The sequence below is a fragment of the Hylobates moloch genome, unplaced genomic scaffold (assembly GCF_009828535.3).
Source record: "Hylobates moloch isolate HMO894 unplaced genomic scaffold, HMol_V3 SCAFFOLD_1, whole genome shotgun sequence".
In the NCBI taxonomy this organism is placed as follows: Eukaryota; Metazoa; Chordata; class Mammalia; order Primates; family Hylobatidae; genus Hylobates; species Hylobates moloch.
In genome coordinates this window covers 286337-307209 of record NW_026652276.1, presented here as the reverse complement: position 1 = coordinate 307209, position 20873 = coordinate 286337, and the positions used below count along the sequence as shown (strand labels likewise).

Here is a 20873-nt window from a genome sequence, read left to right as displayed (position 1 = left end):
GGTGAGTGAATGCGAAGGCCTGGGAGATGACTGTACATTATGGTAGATTTTCTCAACACTGCACACTGAGGCTACACTAAATCGATTAAAAAAAAATTATACTACGATGTTACAATGGCTACAATGTCACTAGGTGACAGGACTCTTTCAGCTCCATTATCATCTTATGGGACTACCATGGTGTATGTGGTCTGTCATTGACCAAAACATCATCATGTAGCACATGGCTGGATCTGATGTATCATGTCTACCTCGCAACCAAAAATTACAAGACATGCTAAGAGGCAAAAAAAAAAAAACAAAAAAAAAACAAAACATCTGAAGAGACAGAGTGAGCATCAGACCCAGACTCAGGTATGGCAGAGATTTTAGAATTACCACACGGAAAAATTAAAATTACTGGTTAGTTCGGGCGTGGTGGCTCACATCTGTAATCCCAGCACTTCGGGAGGCCGAGGTGGGTGGATCACTTGAGGTCAGGAGTTCAAGACCAGCCTGGCCAACATGGTGAAACCCCCTCTCTACTAAAAATACAAAAATTAGCCGGGCCAGGTGGCAGGCGCCTGTAATCCCAGCTACTTGGGAGGCTGAGGTAGGAGAATTGCTTGAGCCCAGGAGGCACAGGTTGCAGTGAGCCGAGATTGCGCCACTGCACTCCAGCCTGGGCAACAGAGCAAGACTCTATCTCAAAAAAATAATAATAAGAAGTATGATTAATATGCTAAGGGCTCTACTGGAAAAAGTGGGTGATAGGCAAGAAAACATGGGCAATGTAAGAGGAGCATTGGACAAAAGAACAAAAAGGAAATTGCTGCAAACCAAAAACACTAACAGAAATGAAGAATCTCTAAAGGCTCATCAACAGGATGGATATGGCTGAAGAAAGAATCTCTGAACTGAAGATGTCAATAGAAACTTCCCAAAATGATACGCAGAGAAAAAAATGGCAAAAAAAAAACCCCAGAATATTGGAGAATTGTGGGGCAAAAGTGTTACATGAGCATAATGGGAATGCCAGAAAGAGATGAAAGGAGCAGAAGTATTTAAATTAACCATAGTTCAGAGTTTTCCAAAATTACTGACAGACCCCAAACCACAGATCCAGGAAGCTCGGAAAACATCAAGCAAGATAAATACCACAGAATCTACACATAGGCATGTCATACTCAAACTGCAGAAAACCAAAGACTAAGAGAATCAAAAGGAAAAAAAATCCTTACATGTAGAGCAGAAAGAATAAGAATTACAGCGGACTTGTCAGAAACCATGCAAGAAAAAAACCAAACCAAACCAAAAACATATAATTCTATATCCAGTGAAACTATCCTTCAGGTGCAAAGGAGGAGTAAAGAACTTACGTTTTTCCTATTTTTTTTTCTAAATCTCTGAAAAAGAAACTCAGTATAAAGACTTATTTAGGCCGGGTGCGGTGGCTCACGCCTGTAATCCCAACACTTTGGGAGGCCAAGGCAGGTGGATCGCCTGAGGTCAGGAGTTCGAGACCAGCCTGGCCAACATGGTGAAACCCCGTCTCTACTAAAAATACAAAAAAAAAAACACTGGGCCTGGTGGCGGGCGCCTGTGATCCCAGCTACTTGAGAAGCTGAGGCAGGAGAATCGCTTGAGCCCGGGAGGCGGAGGTTGCAGTGAGCCGAGATGATCACACCACTGCACCCCAGCCTGGCGACAGGGCGAGGCTCTGTCTCAAAACAAAACAAACAAACAAAACTTTAAATAAAAACAGAGGATTCACTGCCAGTACCTCTCCCCTTTGAGAAATATTGAAAGTTCTTCAGGGAGAAGGAATATGATATATGTCAGAAACTAAAATGTATGTTAAAAAAGGGAGAGCATCAGAGAGGAGTAAGTAAAGGTAAAATAAAATCCTTTCTTATTCTTAATTGACCTAATAGAAAACAAAAAAAAAAAGTTTTCTTTTTTTTGAGATAGGGTCTTCCTCTGTTGCCCAGGCTGGAGTGCAGTGGCATAATTACGGCTCACTGCAGCTTCAACCTCCTGGGCTCACGCGATCCTCCCACCTCAGCCTCCTGTGTAGCTGGGACTACAGGTGTGCACCACCATGCCTAGCTAATTTTCTTTCTTTCTTCTTTTTTTTTTAGAGATGGGGTCTCACTATGTTGCCCAGGCTGGTCTCAAACTCCTGGGCTCAAGCAATCCTCACACCTCAGCCTCTCAAAGCTGGGATTACAGGTGTGAGCCACCTCACTTGGTCCCAAATATATGTTGACTATAAGAAACCCACTTTGAGGCCGGGCACGGTGGCTCACGCCTGTAATCCCAGCACTTTGGGAGGCTGAGGCGGGGGGATCACAATGTCAGGAGATCGAGACCATCCTGGCCAACATGGTGAAACCCTGTCTCAAATAAAAATACAAAAATTAGCTGGGTGTGGTAGTGCATACCTGTCATCCCAGCTACTCAAGAAGCTGAGGCAGGAGAATCACTTGAACCAGGGAGTCAGAGGCTGCAGTGAGCCAACACTGCACCACAGCACTCCAGCCTGGTTACACAGTAAGACTCTGTCAAATAATAATAATAATAAAAATAAAAGGACAAAAAACCCCACTTTGAATATAAAGACATAGATTAAAAGTAAAGGGATAGGCCAGCACGGTGGCTCACGCCTGTAATCCCAGCTCTTTGGGAGGCTGAGCCAGGCAGATAGCTTGAGCTAGGAGTTCCAGACCAGCTTGGGCAACATGGCAAAACCCTGTCTCTACAAAACATACAAAAATTAGCAGGGCATGGTGGCACGCATCTGTAGTCCCAGCTACTTAGGAGGCTAAGTGGGAGGACCACCTCAGCTCAGGAGGTGGAAGTTGCAGTAAGCCGAAATCACACCAGTGACCTTCAGCCTGGGTGTCAGAGCAAGACCCTGTCTCAAGAAAGAAAAAAAGGAAAAAAAAAAAAAAAGAGAGAGAAGGTACAAATTATTGATATCATTAAAAAAAAGAGAGAGGAGGGGGTCAATCGCTGTTAATCCCATGGCCATTAAAAGGTTAATAGAGCAGTATTATAAACACCTCCATGCCCACAAATTAAATAATATAGATGAGATGGACCAATTCCTTGAAAGATACATCCACCAAAACTCACACAAGAAGAAACAGATAATCTGAACAGGCCTATATTGAATATAGGGAAGAAAACAATCTTTTGCTCTATATGCACACTCTCAGGACACTTCTGTGACCACAGGCAGGTCTTTTCCCACACTGACCAATTCTCTGATAGCATTTGGGTGTCCTGCACGTCAATTCAGTTCTGACATGAACTGGAGTTCGTACACATCCCACAGGTTAAGGGCTCGGTCCCACAAGACTGCCCCCATCTGAGGACGATGGCAAGTAGTGGGTCCAGGTTACTCACAGCCTCCGTCCCACCTGGCTACAAATCCAGGATTCCCACAGCCCCTTCCCCGGGTTCGATAATCTGCTAGAAGGCTCACAGAACCCAGAAAAAGAGTTTATTTACTAATGCCAATTTATTACAAAGGATATTTTAAAAGACACAAATAGCCGGGCGTGCTGGCTCACGCCTGTAATCCCAGCACTTTGGGAGGCCGAGGCGGGCGGATCACAAGGTCAGGAGATCGAGACCATCCTGGCTAACATGGTGAAACACCGTCTCTACTAAAAATGCCAAAAATTAGCTGGGTGTGGTGGCGCGTGCCTGTACTCCCAGCTACTCAGGAGGCTGTGAGGCAGGAGAATCGCTTGAACCCGGGAGGCGGAGGTTGCAATGAGCCCAGATCGCGCCACTGTACTCCAGCCTGGCAACACAGCGAGACTGTGTCTCAAAAAGAAAAAAAAAAAAAAGATACAAATAAACAGAGGAAGAGCTCAGGGAGAGGTCTGGAAGGGTCCCGGGCAAGGGGCGTCTGTCCCTGTGGAGTTGGGGTGCACCACCACCTCATCCAGCACATGGATGTTCACCAACCTGGAAGCTCTCCAATCCTGCAGTTCTGAAGTTTTCATGGAGACTTAATTACACAGGCATGATCAGTTATTAACTCTACCCCACTCCCCTTCCTGCAGGATGGAGGGGTGGGGCTCAAAGCCCCTAGCTTCTGTTTATGGCCTGGTCTTTCTGGTGAGCAGCCCTCATCTGGGAGCCCCCAAGAATCACTTTATTAGAACATTCCAAGGGATGAGGAGCTCTGTATGAGGAACAGAGCAAAGACCGACTCTGAGAACGGAAGGCGGCCGGAGCGCCGTTTTGCTCAGGAGACGACAAGGGTTTTAGGAGCTCTGTGCCATATTCTGGGGCAGAGACTAAATATATTTTTTTACTACGGCACAGCATCTATTACAGAAATGGAATAATTAATAGCTTTCCAAAACAGAAAGCACCAAGCCCTGCTAGCTTCATTGGTGGATTCTACCAAGCATTAAAGGAAGAAATGAAACCAGAAAACAGTAGCAGAGGAAATGCTTCCTAACTCATTCTATGTGTCCAGCAGGGCCCTAATACCAAAACACACACACTACAAGAAAACTACAGGCCGGGTGTGGTGGCTCACACCTGTAGTCCCAACACTTTCAGAGGCCAAGCTGGGAGAATCACTTGGACCCAGGAGTTCGAGACCAGCCTGGGCAACAGGCTGGGACCCTGTCGTACAAAAAAATTAAAAAACTAGCCAGTGTGACGGCACGCGTCCATAGTCCCAGCTACTTGAGAGGCTGTGGCAGGAGGGTCACCTGAGCCGAGGAGGTTGAGGCAGCAGTGAACCGAGGTCACACCTCTGCACTATGCACTCCAGCCTGGGTGACACAGTGAGACGCTATCTCAAAAAAAAAAAAAAGGAAAAAGAAAAAAGAGGTCGGTGTGGTGGCTCACGCCTGTAATCCCAGCATTTTGGGAGGCCGAGGCGGGCAGATCATGAGGTCAGGAGATTGAGACCATCCTGGCTAACACAGTGAAATCCCATCTCTACTAAAAAATATAAAAAATACAAAAAATTAGCCGGGCATCATGGCAGGCGCCTGTGGTCCCAGCTACTCGGGAGGCTGAGGCAGGAGAATCGCTTGAACCTGGGAGGTGGATCTTGCAGTGAGCTGAGCTCGTGCCACTGCACTCCAGCCTGGGCAACAGAGCGAGACTCTGTCTCAAAAAAAAAAGAAAAAGAAAAAAGAAAACTACAAATATCTCTCATGAACACAGATGCAAAAATCTTTAAGAAAACGTTTGCGACTGAATAAAAAAATGTATAAAAAGAATTATATGCCATGACCCAGTGAGATCTATTCCAGGTATGCAAGGCTGGCTCTGTGCTCTAAAATTGATTAACATAACCCGTCACATCAACAGGCAAATCATCTGACCATAAATCACAGGATCACATTAATAGGTGCAAACAAATCATCTGACACATTCCAACATCCCATTCATGGTAACAGCTCTCAGCAACAGGAATAAATGGGAATTTTGTCAACTTGATAAAGGACATATAAAAAACCTACAGCTTGGTGGCTCAGGCCTGTAATCCCAGCACTTTGGGAGGCTGAGGCGGGTGGATCATGAGGTCAGGAGATTGAGACCAGCCTGGCCAACATGGTGAAATCCCATCTCTACTAAAAATACAAAAATTAGCTGGACATGGTGGCACATGCCTGTAATCCCAGCTACTTGGGAGGCTGAGGCAGGAGAATTGCTTTAACCAGGGAGTCGGAGGTTGCAGTGAGCCTAGATCTCGCCATTGCACTCCAGCCTGGGCAACAAGAGCAAAACTACGTCTCAAAACAAAAACAAAAACAAAACAAAACAAAAAAACCAAAAACCAAAAAACAACAACAAAACACTACAGCCAACATCATAAGAAGCAAAAAAACCAGTTATTCTTTCTACTATTTCTTAACAGTATTTTTTTTTTTTGAGAACGGATTCTTGCTCTGTCACCCAGGATGGAGTGCAGTGGTGTGATCTCAACTCACTGCAACCTCCATCTCCCGGGTTCAAGTGATCCTCCTGCCTCAGCCTCCTGAGAAGCTGGGATTATAGGCACGTGTCACCACGCCCAGCTAATTTTTGCATTTTTAGTAGAGACGGGGTTTCACCCTGTTGGCCAGGCTGGTCTCAAACTCTTGACCTTAAGTGATCTGCCTGCCTCGGCCTCCCAAAGTGTTGGGATTACAGGCATGAGTCACTGAGCCCAGCTAATCTGGATTTTTGAACAACTTTTTATTGTGAAAAATCTTGAACATTACAAACTAAACAGAATAGTGTAATAAATCCACACACCTGTCCCTAGTTTCACCATTTATCACTCTTCTGACATTCCTGTTTTGTCTGCACTTCTCCACACTCTTCAGCTTCCATTTATTATTTATTAACAGATTGTTTTTAGGACAGAAAAATCCAGCAGGCAGTACAGAGAATTCCTTCACCCTCTCACCCCCTGCCCTGTTCCCCTATGATTAACATCTTGCATGAGTGTGCTATGTGTGTCTCAAGTTACGAACCAATACTGATTCATTGCTACAAATAGGGTCCATAGTTTACATTAAGGTTCACTTGTTTTGTACTTGGATTTTGAAAAATCCAGATTTCAAGTATTATATGTAGATAATGAATCCATAAAGGAATAAAAAGAAAACAGATTTTGAAGCAAGTGTTAAATTACTGAACTTAGGAAACAGGTGAATAATATTTAACAGGCGTTGGTATCCTTACTGTATCAAGAACATTTATAACTCAGTGGGCAAGCAAGACTGCGAACATGTGGTTCATAGAAGTGCTAACAATGTACCCTCAAGGAATCGCCGCTGGCGGAGAACAACACCACGTCCACAGAACGCCAGCGGGCACTGCCTCTGGAGGGTGGCTTCGACCCACCTCTAAAGCCCACTGGCCCGGATCCTTCAGTTTGGGGAACCTGCCCAAAAGTAGACACTGGCTAACGAGCTGAATAGACACATGTGTAGCCCTTTCCACATAAATCCCTAAAGAATGACCCAAAGATTCTGTCGCTTAAGAACAAATCCACACGGGCAGCGAGAACCACAGAGAGTGCAGACCCCGGGGCCTGCGACACAGGCGGCAGACGGTGTGACAGACTGCAACCCCAGGGAGAGGATGTCCTCTCCCCACCACATCCTCGCTCCTGACACCCCCGTGCCCACGCCGCATGCCCAGCCGTGGCCTGGCCTCACCTTTGGAGGGGCACAGGGCATGCAGGGTGGTGCCTGCACCTGTCCCTTGCTCTCCGGAGCCTGGCCCTTCACAGCCCTCCCCACTGACACACTCCCTCTGGCTCCTGTCTACTCGCCTCACTCCTCTTCACAGCCAAACCTGGCCCTGACCCCTCATCACTGGCCCCCTCTCCGCCCTGCTCCACCGGCGTCTCCCGTGAGACTCTAGTCACCAGTGACCCTGGGAGCGCGTCCAGCCCCCTTCTCTCCATTCTGGTCGGAGTAGCACCCAGCACAGCCGGGCACCCTTCTTTCCTGAACAACTCCTCGGCCTTCCCCTGGACCCGCCTCGGCTGCCCCTCTCTCAGCGAGGCCTGCTCCTGGGCCAGGCACTGAAGCCCAGCCTAGAACCACACTCGACCCCAAGGCCTCAAACACCTCTGCCCTCCACCCCCACACTCACATGCCCAAATCCCAGAGGCCAGCTGCTGGCCTCAGACTGCCTGTTCAAATCCTGGCCTCAGCGCCCAAGAGCATCTCAAATTCCGTTCCTCATCCCCGTCTCCTGCTCCTCCCCAAAAGCCTCTCCCACTCGGCACCCTCCAGGTGCTCAAGCCTCATCCCTGTAGCTGGCCTGCTGCTCTTTTGCTTCTTAACCCCCTGAACCCAGCCAGTCCTCCAGCATTGCTACCACCGCCACTCTCTCCCTCAAGTCCGAGCCATCGCCATCTACCCTGGGACTGCCACAACAGTCACCAGCACCCCCCTCAAAATCGTACTGGAATAGGAATTTTTTTTTTAAAAAGTCATGGCTGGGTGCAGTGGCTTACCTGGCCAACATGGTGAAACCCCGTCTCTACAAAAAAAAAAAATACAAAAAAAAAAATACAAACAATTAGCCGGGCATGACGGCACATGCCTGTGGTCCCAGCTACACAGGAGGCTCAGGTGAGAGGATCGCTGGAGCCCGGGGGTGGTGGCCGCAGTAAGCCGAGATCATGCCACCGCACTCCAGTCTGAGATTGTCTCAAAACAACAACAACAACAAAAAAGTCATTAAATACTGCCAAAAAGGTGGGGAAACTTGGATACAATAAACAATAGTAAATAAAGTAACCAGTAAAATGTATACTTCAATCTAATAATCATGGCTGCTTGATGGGGGGAATAAGAAGCACCTGGAACTAAGATTGCATACAGCCTCCATCTAGGGAAGGTGGCACACAGGACCGATCAGCTCTCAATAGTTACACAAAGAGTTACAAAAAGGCTCATGTGTTTGTTTTTAAAACTGAAAGATGGGCTGGGCACAGTGGCTCACAACCGTAAACCCAGAGCTTTGGGAGACTGAGACGGGAAGATCACTTGAAGCCAAGGGTTCAAGACCAGCCCAGGCAACACAGTAAGACCCTGTTGCTACAAAAAATTTAAAAAATTAGCCGGATGTGGTGGTACGCACCTGTAGGCCCAGCTACTCGGGAGGCTGAGGTGGGAGGATGGCTTGGGCCCAGGAGGTCAAGGCTGCAGTGAGCTGTGATAGAACCACCACACTCCAGCCTGGGTGACAGAGCAAACCCCTGTCTCTTAAAAAAAAAAAGAAAAGAAAAAATTGAAACATATCCACTAGAAGAATAGTAAGAAAACGGTGAGGAAGCCTAACAAATTAAAAAGGTAGGCCCGAATTCCCACTTATCAGTAATCACAATTATAAATGACTAAATTACTCTACAAAAAGACTTTTGGATTGAGTTAAAAATATAACTATAAAATAAGATGAAAAGGTTGAAAATAAGGAAATGAAGAAATAAGACTTTAAATGGGACAAAAAGGAGTTTCTTGTGTTGGTAACAGGAAAACTTACGCATCAAACAGCATGGTCTTGAGGCGGAAAGCAAAACTCGGACATACAAGCAGAAACGGGCACCTCCAGAACCACAGGGGAGGCCTACCTCACCTTTCTCGGAAATCAGCAGACCGAGGGCCTGACAAGGAGCTAGGGGACGCTCTGGTCCGTTGACTAACACAAGTAAGCAAGTGCCCAGCTTCAGGCGGGAACAATGTAACCAAGGAGTGGTGAGGACACATTCTTCTAGCACCACACTGCAACAGTCACAAAAAGGGACTGTGTTAGCCACAGTGAAGTCTCAAAGGATTCCAAAAAGCAGAACTCCTTCAGACCTTACCATTAGACCTTAATGCAATCAAATTTTAAAGTAACTACAAAAAAATTAGCTCCTCTCCTCCAATCTGTGTGCACTTAAAAATCTGTCAACACCCTTTTAAATAACCACAGGGTTAAAGGGGGCATCAAGGCTGGAATTACAAACGATTCAGAAATGAACAGCAACAAAAGCAGAGAGAGGCAGATCCATGGCGCGTAGCCCAAGGAACAGAAGAGCCACAGCCTCCATTGCAGGGTTAAGGAACACACCAGGAACAGAACTACAAGAAAAAAACCCAAGAAAGTAAAAAGATGTAAAGATTAATGAGCATAAACAACAACTCAGAGACACGAAGGGCTGGCTGCTTGGAAAAATCTGTAATGGCAACAAACTTCAGGAAGTTTAACCAAGAGGAACAGAGAGAAGGTGTCAAAAGCAGCATCAGCTCTGATAACTATAAACAGCTTTAAAATTCCCAGAGAAGCTGGGAGGCCGAGGCAGGTGGATCACCTGAGGTCAGGAGTTCGAGACCAGCCTGACCAACATGGAGAAACCACTGTCTCTACTAAAAATACAAAATTATCCGGGCATGGTGGTGCGTGCCTGTAATCCCAGCTACTCAGGAGGCTGAGGCAGGAGAATCGCTTGAACCTGGGAGGTGGAGGTTGCAGTGAGCCAAGATTGCACCATTGCACTCCAGCCGGGGCAACAAGAGCAAAATGCTGTCTTAAAAAAAAAAAAAAAAAAAATTCCGAGAGAAGGCCTGGTGTGGTGGCTCACACCTGTAGCCAACATGGTGAAACATCATCTCTACTAAAAATATAAAAATTAGCCGGGTGTGGTGATGGGGGCCTGTAATCCTAGCTACTTGGGAGGCTGAGGTAGGAGAATTGCTTGAACCCAGGAGGCAGAGGTTGCAGTTAGCTGAGATCTCACCACTGCACTCCAGCCTCGGCAACAGACTGAGACGATTTCAAAAAATAAAATAAAATTCCAAGAGAAAATAGTATACAATTTCAACCTGAGAATCAGGAAATCTAGATTTGATCTGAAAATCTAGGTCAGCAGTACTCAATGGCACTGCTCCACCCCAGGACACATCTGGACAACATGTCGGACGGGCTTTGTTTTCGGTTGTGCTAACGGCTGTTACCCTGAGGATCCAGGAGGCCCTGAAAATCTTGTTCCACTATCGGATACTTATTGACAAGCATTGATCCAGATGAAGTCAACAATGTGGTAGGAATGTGACTGTCCTATGTATAAGCCAGGCAAAGGAAACCACCCGCCATATGTAAACATCTAGAAATCAATTTTAACAAGTACTTAACAGTAAAATGCGGGAAAAAAACAGAAATAGAGCTAATAAGCATACAAAGATTACACAGGAAATTGTTTTTCGAGACAGGGTCTCACTGTCACCCAGGCTGGAGTACAGTGGTGCGATCACAGTTCACTACAGCCTCGACCTCCCAGGCTCAAGCTATCCTGCCTCAGTCTCCCAAGTAGTTGGGACCACAGGTGTGCAACACGATACTTGGCTAATTTTTAAATTATTTATAGAGATGGGGTCTCCCTGACGGAGCTTGCAGTGAGCTGAGACCGCACCACTGAACTCCAGCCTGGGCGACAGAGTGAGACTCCGTCTCAAAAAAAAAAAAAAAAGAGATGGGGTCTCCCTATGTTGCCCAGGCTGGTTTGAACTTCTGGACTCAAGTAATCTTCCCTCTTCGGCCTCCCAAAGTGCTGAGATTACAGGCAAGAGCTACCAAATTTTTAATAACAACAAGGAATAGAACTTGGGAGGTGGCTGAGAAACAATAATTTTTTACCACTTCTTAGTCTACATTTCTGCAGTTTTAATTTTTGCAACAGAGAATGTATTGTATTTCTTTTTTTTTTTTTTGAGACAAAGTTGTGCTCTTTGTCACCCAGGCTGGAGTGCCGTGGCACCATCTCAGCTCACTGCAACCTCCGCCTCCCAGGTTCAAGCTATTCTCCTGCCTCAGCCTCCTGAGTAGCTGGGATTACAGGAGTATGCCACCACGCCCGGCTGGGAATGTGTTTCAATAGATGTGTTTTTTTTTTTTTTTGAGACAGAGTCTCACTCTGTCGCCCAGGCCAGAGTGAAGTGGTGTAATCCTGGCTCACAGCAACCTCTGCCTCCCAAGTTCAAACGATCTGCCTGCCCCAGCCTCCCCAATAACTGGGATTACAGGCGTGCACCACCATGTGCAGCTAATTTTTGTATGTTTTAGTAGTACGTTTTTGTATGTTTCACCATATTGGCCAGGGTGATCTCGAACTCACACGGAAAGAACCTCCCCATGATTTTAACAGTTTTTGATATTTGCTTTTTCTGAGCGTTTACTCTCTTGTTTTCCATCTAGCTCCTAACTCATCTGGAATTTCTGTTGCATAAGGTAGGAAACAGAAGCTATCTTTCCCTGTGCACTCTCCACGGAGGCATGCAGGCGCTCCCGGCTGATGCGTGCTGCCCGCCTCCTTCACGGCCTACATCCCTACACACACGGATGCCTCCTGTGGGACCGGCTGCAGTGAGGCCTGCTTTCTAACCTGGGTTTCCTCGTCCACAAGGTGTGGCTACGACCAGAGCTTCCTCCTGAGAGCACAGGGAGCTTGTGACACCCCCCAGAAATGCTCAGGGGACGTCGGCAACCTTGCAGAGAAACCCCTCCTAACGGGAAGAGAGCATGGGTACGCGAGGCTCCGGTACTGACCGCGGCTGGGCGACAGCAGGCCACTCGGGTAGGGGACGCTCACTCTCCTCAGCTCATCCAGCTTCTCCTGTAGCTTCCGCACCTGGCTGTCGGAGCGGCTGACCCTCTGCCGCAGGCTCTTCAGCTCACCGTTCTTCTTCTCCACCTGCTCCCGCAGGCAGCACACCTGGCTCTTGTTCTGCCGGGAGGAGAAGCAGTAGGAGTGCAGCGAGTCGATGAGCTTGCAGGCCCCTGACGCCGACAGGATGACCTCGTTGATGGACATGGGGCTGGCGTCGCTGTGCTCGCTCTGCACGGCTTCCGTGGCTGGCTTCGGGGTGACGTCGGCAGGAGGGGCAGAGGGGCTCTGGGAAGGCTTCTGCGGTGTCGCGGTAAGTGATGAGCTGGGGGGGCTCTGGGCCAGGCCCTTGTCGGGCCCCAGGCTGCTCCCACTGCAGCTTGGTTCCACATCTTTCTTCGGCCTCTTGCGGTCAATGGGCTCTCGGGGGACAGATGGCCTTTCTCGGGTGTGCTTGGAGGAGAAACTGTACGAATGAAGTGAGCCGATAAATTTGCACGCCCCAGATCCTGGGGGCGTAAAGTCATCCATGGAAATGCCACTCTTATCTGCCACGCCCCCTTCGATCGAGGAGGTGGCGCTCTCATCGCCGGCATCTGTGGCAGACGCTTCTGCTTTTCCCTGGCTGCCTGCCACCATGGTGGCCAGTCCATCTCCTGGAGTTCGTTCCAGGGCTTGCTGGGCCTGCTCCTGGCTGGCGGCCTCCTGGGCCGCCCTGAGTGCGGCTTCACCCTGCAGAGCAGCTCGCTTCAACCTGCGGGACTCTGGCTTGGCCATCGGGTTTTCACTTGAGGACGGGGACCAACCTGCAGCTCCTCTGCCGGTGGCGGCACTCGAGTGTCCCCTCACACCCCCTGTGGCCTTGCTGGCATCTTTTCTCCGGGTGCGGCCATGGCCTCCAGCCCCCCTCTTCTTCTCGGTCAGGTGGAAGATGGATGGCACGGCCGTGGGCTTCAGCAGGCGATGCTGGTCCTCCAGCCTCTTGGAGAAGCTGTCTTTGGTGAAATGCTCACTACAGAGAAATGAATACTTAGTGGGAGTCCAGTTATCCCTCTGAACAGCTTTTAACCATTGGATTAGACGTTTTGAGTCCTTTAGGGGGAACCTACAGGACAAATGACAAAAAGTAATTAGAAATAATTAAATGTCTCCCCTTAAAATAATCAACTGTAAAAGCAAAACAAGTTATTTTTGCAAGCACCCTAAGCCGTATTGACTTTATCCACTTAAAAGAATACTTCAAAAAGATTTAAGGAACATCTTCTACCCCAAGTTATTACTGGAGTAGAAATCTGAAAGACCTGTTGTCTACCCATACAGATCTTATAATCTGTAGGGCAGATGGGAAAGAAGGTAACTAACTGCTCCCCAGGCTGTGGTGAATGCCCTATGGGGACACAGGACGCTGAGAGACAGTGCCAGAATGGCCTCAGGACAGCAGGAAATAGCTCCTAGAAGCTGACTGCTAACCAACCCTCCCAACCTGCCTGGAAGGTAGGACTCTGGGTACCAAAACCAGGGCCAGTGTCCACAGAGACTAGGGCGTGACAGGTCAGGACTGCACGGAGGCAGCCCTGGCTGTGCGCAAGCAGCTAAGAATCTGGAGACCTCCAGAAGACTCCAGAGCTACAGTTCTGTGTTCCTGTTGCATGCCCACCTCCAGGAGTAAAAATGCTCCTTTTAAAAGTCAACCAGCCCAGGGACAGGGCACAGTGGTGCTCGCCTGCAGTTCCAAGTACTTGGGAGCCTGAGGCTTGAGGGTTCTTTGAGCCCAGAAATTCGAAGTTACAGTGGGCTAAGACTGTACCACCGCTCCCCATCCTGGGGAACAGACTGAAAAAAAAATCAACCAACTCAGATGAACCTTGAGGACATTATACTGAATGAAATAGGGCAGTTGCAAAAGACAAACACTGCATGATACCACTCACATGAGGTACTCAGAGTAATCGAATTCACAGAGACAGGAGAACGCGGGTTACCAGAGCCTAGGGAGAGGAGGACTGGGGTATTAGTGTTTAATGAGTGCAGAGATTCGGCTTTACAAAATAAAAATAATTCTGGAGATGGATGGTGGTGACAGCTGCACAACAATGTGAATGTATTTGTTGCCATGAACTGTACACTGAAAAAGTGGTAGGAAAGGCTGGGAGCCATAGCTCATGCCTGTGATCCCAGCTACTCTGGAGGCTGAGATGGGAGGACCACTTGGGTCCAGGAGGTTGAGGCTGCAGTGAGCTACGGTCATACCATTGCACTCCAGCCTGAGTGACAGAGTGGGACTCTGTCTCCAAAAAAATTTAGGATGGTAAATTTCATGTTACATGTATTATACCATAATTTAAAAACTGTGGGAGAAAAGCAATCAGCACAGGAAGATACTGAATAGGATGCTTAGTCATTTCTTCTTTATTACCTAATAAAGATCCTTCATAACCATTTCTTCATTAAGGCAAGCTCTGTGTTTAAGAAAACAGGCCTGGGCCGGGCGGGGTGGCTTATGCCTGTAATCCCAGCACTTTGGGAGGCCGAGGCAGGTGGATCACCTGAGGTCAGGACTTTGAGGCCAGAGTTCGAGACCAGCCTGGCCAATATGGCGAAACCCTGTCTCTACTAAAAATACAAAAAAATTAGATGGGCGTGGTAGCGCGTGCCTGTAATCCCAGCTACTTGGGAGGCTGAAGCAGGAGAGTAGCTTGAACCCAGGAGCGGAGGTTGCAGTGAGCCGAGATCGCACCAATGCACTCCAGCCTGGGCGACAGAGGGTGACTCCATCTCGAGAAAAAAAGAAAAAAAAAAACCTAGGCCCTAATGTGCACATAAGGGACAGGGTGGTCAGTTCTAACTGCTATTTGCTCCACCTGAGGCCAGTGTGGACCAGGACAAATCCTAACACGATGGACTGGGCCGTTCTAAGCAACAGGACCTTCTAACCTCCTTTCTGAATGCTTTGTGAGGCCAACTCCAAAGGTACGCCCCCCACTCCCAATTCCGATGTCCTTTCCTCCCATACCATGTTAGACCGTTGCAACACGTTGCCTCGTTTTCAAGAAACAATAACAAAACTTCTAGGACACAAGCTCTGAAGGAAATTGTCAAGAAAGTGCGCTGGCTGACTTGTGAAATAATCTAATGTTATTAATTCTTATAATACATTGCAATGATTTAAGACTTACAGCAAACTACTGTGAACTTTCAATAACACTATAAATAACACGTGCCATTCCCGTCTTTAAAACTTAAATAACACCAGGCAACATAAAACAGAAACATCTGCAAAGTGGTTTTTAAAGTCTGTTCGCGGTTCTGGTGCCTCCCGCGTGTAATCCGCAGAAATCTCACTCAAATAGGCTGAACTCACAAGGCCTTAGGGGGGTTTGGGCCCTGCCGCGGGGGCCCACGTGGGAAGCGGCCGAGAGCCCCGGGCCAGGCTCTAAGGGAGCGCAGGAGGATGCCGTCCCCCGCCGGCCGTCCCGTAGACTCTCCGCGCGTACCCGCGTCCTGGGCTCGGGGGCCCAGTCCCGGAAAGCCCTCCCGGGGGCTGTCAGCTAGGGAGGCGCAGGTCGCATCTGCCCGGTCGCTCCTGCTCGCAGACATCCAGGCCGACCGCCCGCGCGGTCCGGAGAGGCAGCAGTCGCGGCCGAGCAGGACAATCGGCCCAGGACCTGCGCTTCCACAGAGTGCGGCTTCTGAAGCCGCGGCGCCGGCCGGATCGAACGCGCGCAGGGCGGACCCAGGCGGCCGGGGTGGGGGCGGCTGCGCTGCCCGAGGCGCCCGGCCCAGAGACGGCGGCCGGGCCAAGGTCACACAGCGCCCACGCCCGCTCCCCCGCGCCCCGGCCGCCAAGGCCCGGCGCCCCCGCCCCCCGCGTTCGGGACGGCCGCGGGGCCTCAGTTTCCCCGCACGGCCGGGTCGGGGCGGGGGCGTGGCGGCCCGGGGCCCGCGTACCTGTGGAAGGAGACGGCGCGCTTCTCGCCCTTTCCCTGCCGGTTGGAGCAGTTCACGGCCGCACAGCAGATCACCATCGCGGGCCTTGGCCCAGCCGCGCAGCCAGGCCCCGGCCCTAGCCGCCCGCCCGCCCGCGGACCGCCCCGAGGGAGGGAGCGCGGCGGCGACACGGCTCGGGACGTGGGCCGGCCCGCGGCGTCCGCGCCGTACGGCAAGATGGAGGCGCAGGCGCCCGCCGCGGGCCCGCCCCCGCCCCCGCCCGCGTCCTCGCCAGCCGCGGGTTCGGGCGTCTTCGGGACCAGCGGGGCGCAGCAGGCCCCTCGCAGCGTCCGCCGGCAGGCGGACAGGCGGGCGGGGGAGTCGCCCCGGCGGGGCAAGTCCGTACGGCGACATGGGCGCGCCGAGCACGTCCGTACTGCAAGATGGCTGCTCGGACGGGGACCGAGCTCGCCTCTGCCGCCTCGACAACTGCTCCCGGGTCCTCTAAGAGGAGGAAGCGCCACCCATGGCACGCAGTGTCCCGTCGGACAGCAGAGCGAGCCGTCGTCCCGCGACACGACCCCACGCTGCCCGCAGGGCGCCCCGGGGCTCGCGTCGGCCCGGCCGTACGCCAAAATGGCGGCTCCCACGTATTTCCGCTCGCGCGCCGTATCGTTTTCGCCGCCTGCGCCGGCGCTGCGATTGGCCCCCGCGGCATCCCGTCGCCGCGTCGCGTTGCGGGCCAGTCGGAGCGACGCCGCTCGGGTCAGTCGGCGGCCGGACTGGGAAGATGGACGCAGGTGAGGAGTTGCCGGGGGTCGGTCTTTCCGCAGGAGGTGCTCCCCTTGTCATTGTCCTCCTCTGCTCGGGCCGGGCTGCCGCGACTCGCGTCGGGGCACGCCGGTGCGGGCCAGGCTGGGCCGGGGAGGCGGGCGCTGCGGGAGCGCGGGGCGGTGTTGGTGGCTGGTGGGCGGTGGGCGGTGGGAGCGGGAGGGGGACGGCGGCGCCCTGCGCCGCGGAACCGGCCGTCGGTTGCCCTGGAGCTTCTCCTGCTTTTCCGGTCCCGTCCGGAGCGCTCCGGAGGTTGTGGCCGCACAGGCCCTTGCGCCAGGTCGGCCGTGGAGGGCGGCGGAGCCTGCCGGGCGGGGAGAGGCGCGGCGGCGGACGGGGCGGCCGCGATCCGGGCCGGGGACACGAGCGGCGGGCGAAAGCGTAGCCTTTCCGCAGCTGAGCGTGAAGGGATGGAAACTCTTTAACTTTTATGAAGTTATTGGTAGGTTGGAGGTGAGAAACATGACGTGTTCATCACAGTATACGCATCTTTTTTGTTTTTGTCTTCAATTTAGTAACCAGTAGATTCTCCAAGCTGATTTTCCGTGACGAGAAAGAGAAACAGTGAATTTGTATCATCGGGTCTTAGTTTCTTGGGGCCCTAAGAGAGAGAGAAAGAGAGGGAGAGTGTGTGTGCGTGTGTGTGTGTGTGTGTGTGTGTGTGTGTGAGGTTGTGGTTTTTTTTCCTATCCTTTCATGCTTCCGCTCCATTTTTGCTGGCAAGATATTTTAAGTCAGTGACAAACTCATCGCTTGCCCAGTAGCCCTAGAAATACTTTTACACAGATGTTTTAGCCCATTCATTCTTTGTGGGAACTAATTTGCCTTTTATCAAGTATCCCCCATCTGTAAAGAAAGATTTTCATCTGGTTTAATTCTGTCGTTCTGAATGGGATTGATTTTACTTTTTATTTTTCTGGTAGTTACAACATAAATTTATTAAGATCTGAGTTGGAAAACTGTAATGTGTATTGCCAGTATCTGCTTAAATGATTTGTAGCAGCTCACCTCTTAAATGTGGTAGGTGGCTGGAGGAAACAGCCCTGACTCCCTAAGGAGCATGTTGACCAGGTGTATATCTTGTGAAGTTTGTTTTTTGGAATAACTGTCAGACACGTTTGAACTATTTGCAGCTGTGTACTATTTGTTGTTTACTATTTTACAGCTGTTGTATTATATCCTTTTAGGTATTATTGTTTGTGATGCAGGATTTTTCTCAGCCACTTTGCCAGCCAGAGACCTCCGGCTGGCGAGGCCCCTGCCCAGGCCTTAATTGGGTCCGGGCTTGCCGCAGGAGATGCCCCATCTACTTGGTCCACCGGTGGGCACCTGGTTTGCACTATGGCATGGATACCATGGCCACCATGACTGTATGCTCAGCTCCTCGCGGGAGTGGGTGTGTGGGTGAGTGAGTGCCGGGTCCTGCCAGCTGTTTCAAGCACAGGCACCAGAGTGGGCTCTGCAGAGCTTACAGCTAGACATGTGGCAAGCAACTCCTGCAGTGGACTCCAGCGTCCAGACAAGGGGACAGTAGATTCTGGTGTCCAGACAAGGGGAAGGCAGTGGTGCCCAAGCAGGGGTGCTTGCAACCCTGAAGCCCAAGGGGGGTGTTGCAGAGTGTCAGCAGCCCTGTTACTCCCATTGCCCTGCTCCAGGCTATAGCTCTGGGGCTGCCTCTGTCCCCCGCTGCTTCCCGTTGCTGCCTCCTGTCATGTGGGCTGTGACGTGGGGCGGCTGCCCTTTGCCGGCAGAGGGCCAAGGGCCACAGTGTTACAGCCTTCTTTGTACCTGCATTCATTGGGTCCCTAGTTCTTGTCCCACGTCCAAGAAGAATGAGATTACACTTACACTGACAAAGGGTGAGGAGGATGGAGAATAGTTTCATTGAGTGATGAAACACCTCTCAGCAGAGAGGGGACTCAAGGGTGGTCTTCCACCCAAAGTCGGGTGGTCTCCCTTGGTGTGGCTGGGTCCAGGGCTTTTATGGGCTCAGAATGGGGAATGTGTGCTGATTTTTTTGTGAGTATGCAAAAAAGGCTAAAACAAAGTCACCACTCAAAGGTGGGCACAACAGTGTAATAAACCAATTAGAGAAGGGTAGGTATATGTAAAATAGGTGAAGGGTAGGGATTAATTAGAGGAAAGCACACCAAACAGGAAGAGAGGTTCGCAGTCCAGTCTGTGGATTTATCCGAGACTCATCGCTTGGCTTTCAGGCTTTAAGCTGTGGCTTGAAGGTTGGGTTTCACTAGTGACCCGCCCCTCTCTGCCTAGGATTTGTCTGTCTCCTGCCTCTATCTTTTCGATACCTTGAGGCTGGAGTATCATGAGAGACTTGGCTAAGGTCAAAAACACAGTTCAGTGTCGGTCATATGACCTAAAATGTGAAAATCATCATGTTCAAGTTAGGAGAACAGTTATGTTGTTACATGACGATACTTTGTCTTTTATTTTCCCTTGACAACCATATTGACACGATGATACTTTAATAGGACACGGGATGCTGCTGCATGTGGGATCAGAGTAGAAAAGGTGTTTGCATTTAAAGGTCTCTGTTTATGCTGATAAAAACGTATATGATGTTTGTAGGATATCATGAGGAATTTTCTTTCGGACTTGGTGCTGTATTTCCTTTCAGAGATGGTTAATGATCTGCCCTCCTCTGATCGCTAGAGTTCTTGAAGATTCTGCCTTCCTTGACCATGTGTAATACAGTTTTTGTTTGTTCTGATAGTCATTCATTCAGTACACTGCTTATTACTGTCAGGTATGTGTTAGGCATTGTTCTAGACACTAGGACTGCAGAAGTAACAACAGATGAAAACCACTGCCCTGGGGTAGCTAACGTTCTAGACATGAGACCAGAATTAGCAGTGAAGTGTGTGGGTCCTGGGGGACGGTGATTTGGACCAAGGATGAGGAGGATTGGAATTGTAGCCAGGATGGTCAGGAAGGGTCTCACTCTGAAGGCTAAGTTTTGACCAAGACTTAAAGCAGTGTAGGAGGAAGGGCAGGTAGCAAGAGCCTGGTGTGGCTCAGGTGCAGCAGGTGGCTGTGGGAGAAGCAGGAACTGAAGATAGAACGGTGACTTAGGCTAGGTCATAGTGAGGACTTCAGTGTTTGTTCTGGATAGGATGGCAACCCTTTGGAAGGTTTTGTTCTAGAGGAGGAGTAACATGATAGACTGTGTTTAACAGGCTTGCTCTGGCATCTCTTTTGAAAATGTACTGCAGAGGGATGAGGGCAGCTAAGAGACTGTTAAACAAGCCAGCAAGGAGATGCCAGTGGATTAGCTCAGGGTGGGTGAGAGGTTGACTTCTGCATGTGTTTTGGAGGTTGAGACAATAGGATTTGTTTGTAGATTGGAAGTTGGGAGAGGGATGGGTAGAGAGGGAGGAGTTAAAGATGGCCCCAAAGTGTATGGCCTGAGCTAAGCAACTCAGATGGGGGGACAGGCGTGGTGGCTCACGCCTGTAATGCCAGCACTTTGGGAGGCTGAGGCGGGCGGATCACAAGGTCAGGAGATCGAGACCATCCTGGCTAACATGGTGAAACCCTGTCTCTACTAAAAATACAAAAAATTAGCCGGGCATGGTGGCGGGCACCTGTGGTCCCAGCTACGCAGGAGGCTGAGGCAGGAGAATGGCGTGAACCCGGAAGGCAGAGCTTGCAGTGAGCCAAGACTGTGCCACTGCACTCCAGCCTGGGCAACAGAGCGAGACTCCCTCTCAAAAAAAAAAAAAAAAGAAAAAAAAAGAAACTCAGATGGGGAAGACTTGGGGAGGTCCTGTCTGGTGGGAAGCTTTCTGTTGTGAGTTTGGATTTATGTGTGTTGAATGTGAGGTGCACGTTAGACATCCTTGTAGAGCAGTGTCCAGTGGGCTTTTGGGTCTGCAGGTTTGGAACTAAAAGAATAGGCCTGGGCTGGAGATAGACTGGAGGTCACATCAGATGAAGTCACCCAGGGTCTGAATGTGGGTGGGAATGAAAAGAGGCAAAGGGC

At 50.2% G+C, this 20873-nt stretch overlaps 2 protein-coding genes across 3 annotated transcripts in view; one reads left to right on the top strand and one right to left on the bottom strand.

Annotated features, from left to right (window-relative positions):
- THAP4 (THAP domain containing 4) overlaps nucleotides 1-16409 on the bottom strand; it is a 60426-nt gene extending 44017 nt beyond the window's left edge. Inside the window, exons 1-2 of one of the 2 annotated variants that reach the window (XM_032761202.2) lie at nucleotides 16061-16409; nucleotides 12055-13217 (exon numbers count right to left, since the gene is read on the bottom strand). In XM_032761202.2, coding sequence (XP_032617093.1) covers nucleotides 12055-13217; nucleotides 16061-16137 — 1240 coding nt within the window. In that variant the 5' untranslated portion in view covers nucleotides 16138-16409. Of the gene's footprint in view, nucleotides 1-9012; nucleotides 9032-12054; nucleotides 13218-16060 lie in introns of those variants that run through there. The other variant, XM_058436353.1, reaches the window with a different exon arrangement.
- Nucleotides 16410-17102: 693 nt separating this feature from the next.
- The window catches only part of ATG4B (autophagy related 4B cysteine peptidase), a 34333-nt gene continuing 30562 nt past the window's right edge, over nucleotides 17103-20873 (top strand). Inside the window, exon 1 of the mRNA XM_058436365.1 lies at nucleotides 17103-17323. The gene's annotated coding sequence lies outside the window, so the exon portion shown is untranslated. The remainder of the gene's footprint in view (nucleotides 17324-20873) is intronic.